Here is a 2,500-nt window from a genome sequence, read left to right on the forward strand (position 1 = left end):
GAGTGTGGGCGAAAATGTGTTTTAGTGGATAGAGGGAGAGACAGATGGAAAGAACGGGGGGGGGGGGGGGGGGGGGGCGGTGGAGAAAGAAGAGGGTGACGCATGCGTGGAGTGTGGGGTGGAGACATCCAACTTGTTGCCTCCCCTACAACCCCTCCCTCCATCCATCCCTGCATTCAACCTTTCCTCCATCAGCCAAACACCCCCCCCCCCATCCGTCATCCAATCTAAGGTTAAATGGCTCCGATTGCATCGCGCCGTCTTTCCCCGTCACATGCCTGCTGTGCGCGCACACACACACACACACACACACACACACACACGTTTCTACGGCAGGGCTCCTACCTTTGGGAGAGGCACTGCGGGACTTCTTGCTGTCAGACGGGCACTCGCTGCTGCTGTTGGGGGAGTAGGCTCGCTTCTTACCTACAACGTCATCTGCAGAGAGAGAGAGAGAGAGAGAGAGAGAGAGAGGCAGAGCAGAGGAGTTCAGCAGGGGCCGTCTCCGAAAGCCCCCCCCACCCGCCCCCGTTGATCCTGAAAAGGGGTGGGGGGGGATGGTGGTGGTGGAGAAGGCGCACGGTTGCCGGGGCTCGCAAGCTATACCTGCGTACATGCTGGAGCCGGGGGCGAGATCTGGAGCTGCCGCCGCTCTGTCAGAGATGAGAGGGCCCCGTGCCAGCGCGGATGACAGATCTGTCTCTTACCAGCGTGCGCGGAGAGGCGAGATTCGGTTTCTCTCGCTCTCGCTCGCGCGCGCTCCCACTCGCCCTCCCTGTCTATCTCGCACAAACACGCTCCTTCGCTTTCCTCGCTGCCTCCCTTGCTGTCTCTAGCATGGTGTGTGTGTGTGTGTGTGTTTCTCTCTCTCTCTCTCTCTCTCTCTCTCTCTCTCTCTCTCTCTCACCCCTGATCTCTCCGTCTCTGCTGTGTTTACACAGTCCCCTGTTTTTCAGCCTGGCCTAAGACGCCACCCCAGAAAAAGCCACGACCACGCAGAGGGAAACCAAGCAGAGGAAAAAATGGTCCTTGTTCATTACACAGCTGCTTATTCTTTTAGCTATCTGCCCCTGTTTTAGACTCCCTCGCTCCGTTTACAGTCCATATAAACCGCACACCTTCAGCTAATCTTCCTCTCTCTCTCTCTTTCTCTCTCTCTGTGTATACTGCCTCTCTCCCCCTTTCTCTTGGCTTCTCCTGTCCCCCTTCTCTCTCTCCCTCCTTCTCTCTCTCCCTCCCTCTCTCTCTCCCTCAGCTGGAGTCGCGCGGCTGTCTGCTCTAGCCCGAGGCGGTGTGGCGGCCAGAAGCTAGCGTCTAGTGTACGATTACAGCAACCCCCCAACACTCCACCCACAAACACACATCTCAAATCAATATCCTGCTAATCAGGCAGGCAAGGCTGCTCGGAGCATGGTGCTGCATGCTCACAGGAAGGAAGAGACCGTTTGTCATTGCTCTCTCTCTCTCCCTCTCTCTCTCTCTCTCTCTCTCTCTCTCCCTCTCTCTCCACCTCTCTCTCTACCTCTCTCTCTACCTCTCTGCTTATATGCCACAGTTGAAGCCACAGAGACCTCTTCCTCTCTGCCTCTTCTGCTATTTGACTTGTGTTCCGTCTTGCTGGAGCACGCAATAGAAGTCTGGACGAGGGGCGTCCGTAAACACCCTGGCCTTGGTCTAGGGTGAACCCAAGTCGCGAGGGCCACATTTTAACGGCTGATTATCTCTGATCCGCTCTGATGAGGCTGCTTTGGGGCCAGTGTGTTTGCATCAGTTTGCCCTCCCATACTTCAGAGGGGATGGGGCTGGGAGTCGTGGCACGGTTGTAAACCTCAGGGAAGCCGGACCTCCACATGTATAGTTTTGGTGCAACAAAAGGCAAACCGCACGCACATACATACACGGGGCACGTGCATGCGTGCGCGCCTCATCCGGCTCCGGACGCCGGGTGCCCCACCCCCCCCCACCCCAACCCCCCCACCCCCCTCCCCCTCTCCCCCAGATAAGAGCTTCTGAGCGCCATGCATAGGGGAGCGAGAGCAAAGCGAGAGAAGCAAGCCCGTGCATGAAAGGGCCTTTGGAGTGGCGGCGTGAGAGGTGTGGGGGTGCTTCTGAGAGGAGCGCACCGCACTAATGATGGCGTTTGATGTGTTTTTTTTGGAGGGGGGTAAGAGAGAGGGGCAGAGGGGACTCTCTAATAGGCCCCCAGCTCCTGTCCTCTGCCCAGGGAAAAACAGCTGCCTCGCTCCCTCCTTCCACTCCCTTCCCTGTCACCCGCCCCTCCCCTCATCACAATTCAAGGTGAAGACATTTTTTTTTACATTTTTTACATTTACATCTTTTTTTTTTCCTTCTTCTTCTTCTTTTTTTTTTTTTTTTAAATCTTCAGTTCAATTTTGCTAGACTATGGCATCCAGCTACTTGTGTGTACGGGGCCCAGTGGGAGAGTAACTGTCGAATAGCCAGTGAATACTATGAAAGTGACTTTTAGCTTGTAGTGAAG

General features: G+C 55.7%; 1 protein-coding gene across 4 annotated transcripts in view; it reads right to left on the minus strand.

Annotated features, from left to right (window-relative positions):
• The window catches only part of samd11 (sterile alpha motif domain containing 11), a 46,198-nt gene that overhangs the window by 15,998 nt on the left and 27,700 nt on the right, over positions 1-2,500 (minus strand). For all 4 annotated transcript variants that reach the window (XM_035522606.1, XM_035522607.1, XM_035522604.1 and 1 more), the window contains exon 5: positions 346-438. In XM_035522606.1, the coding sequence (XP_035378499.1) occupies positions 346-438 (93 nt within the window). The remainder of the gene's footprint in view (positions 1-345; positions 439-2,500) is intronic.

Source organism: Electrophorus electricus, chromosome 24 (assembly GCF_013358815.1).
Source record: "Electrophorus electricus isolate fEleEle1 chromosome 24, fEleEle1.pri, whole genome shotgun sequence".
NCBI lineage: Eukaryota > Metazoa > Chordata > Actinopteri > Gymnotiformes > Gymnotidae > Electrophorus > Electrophorus electricus.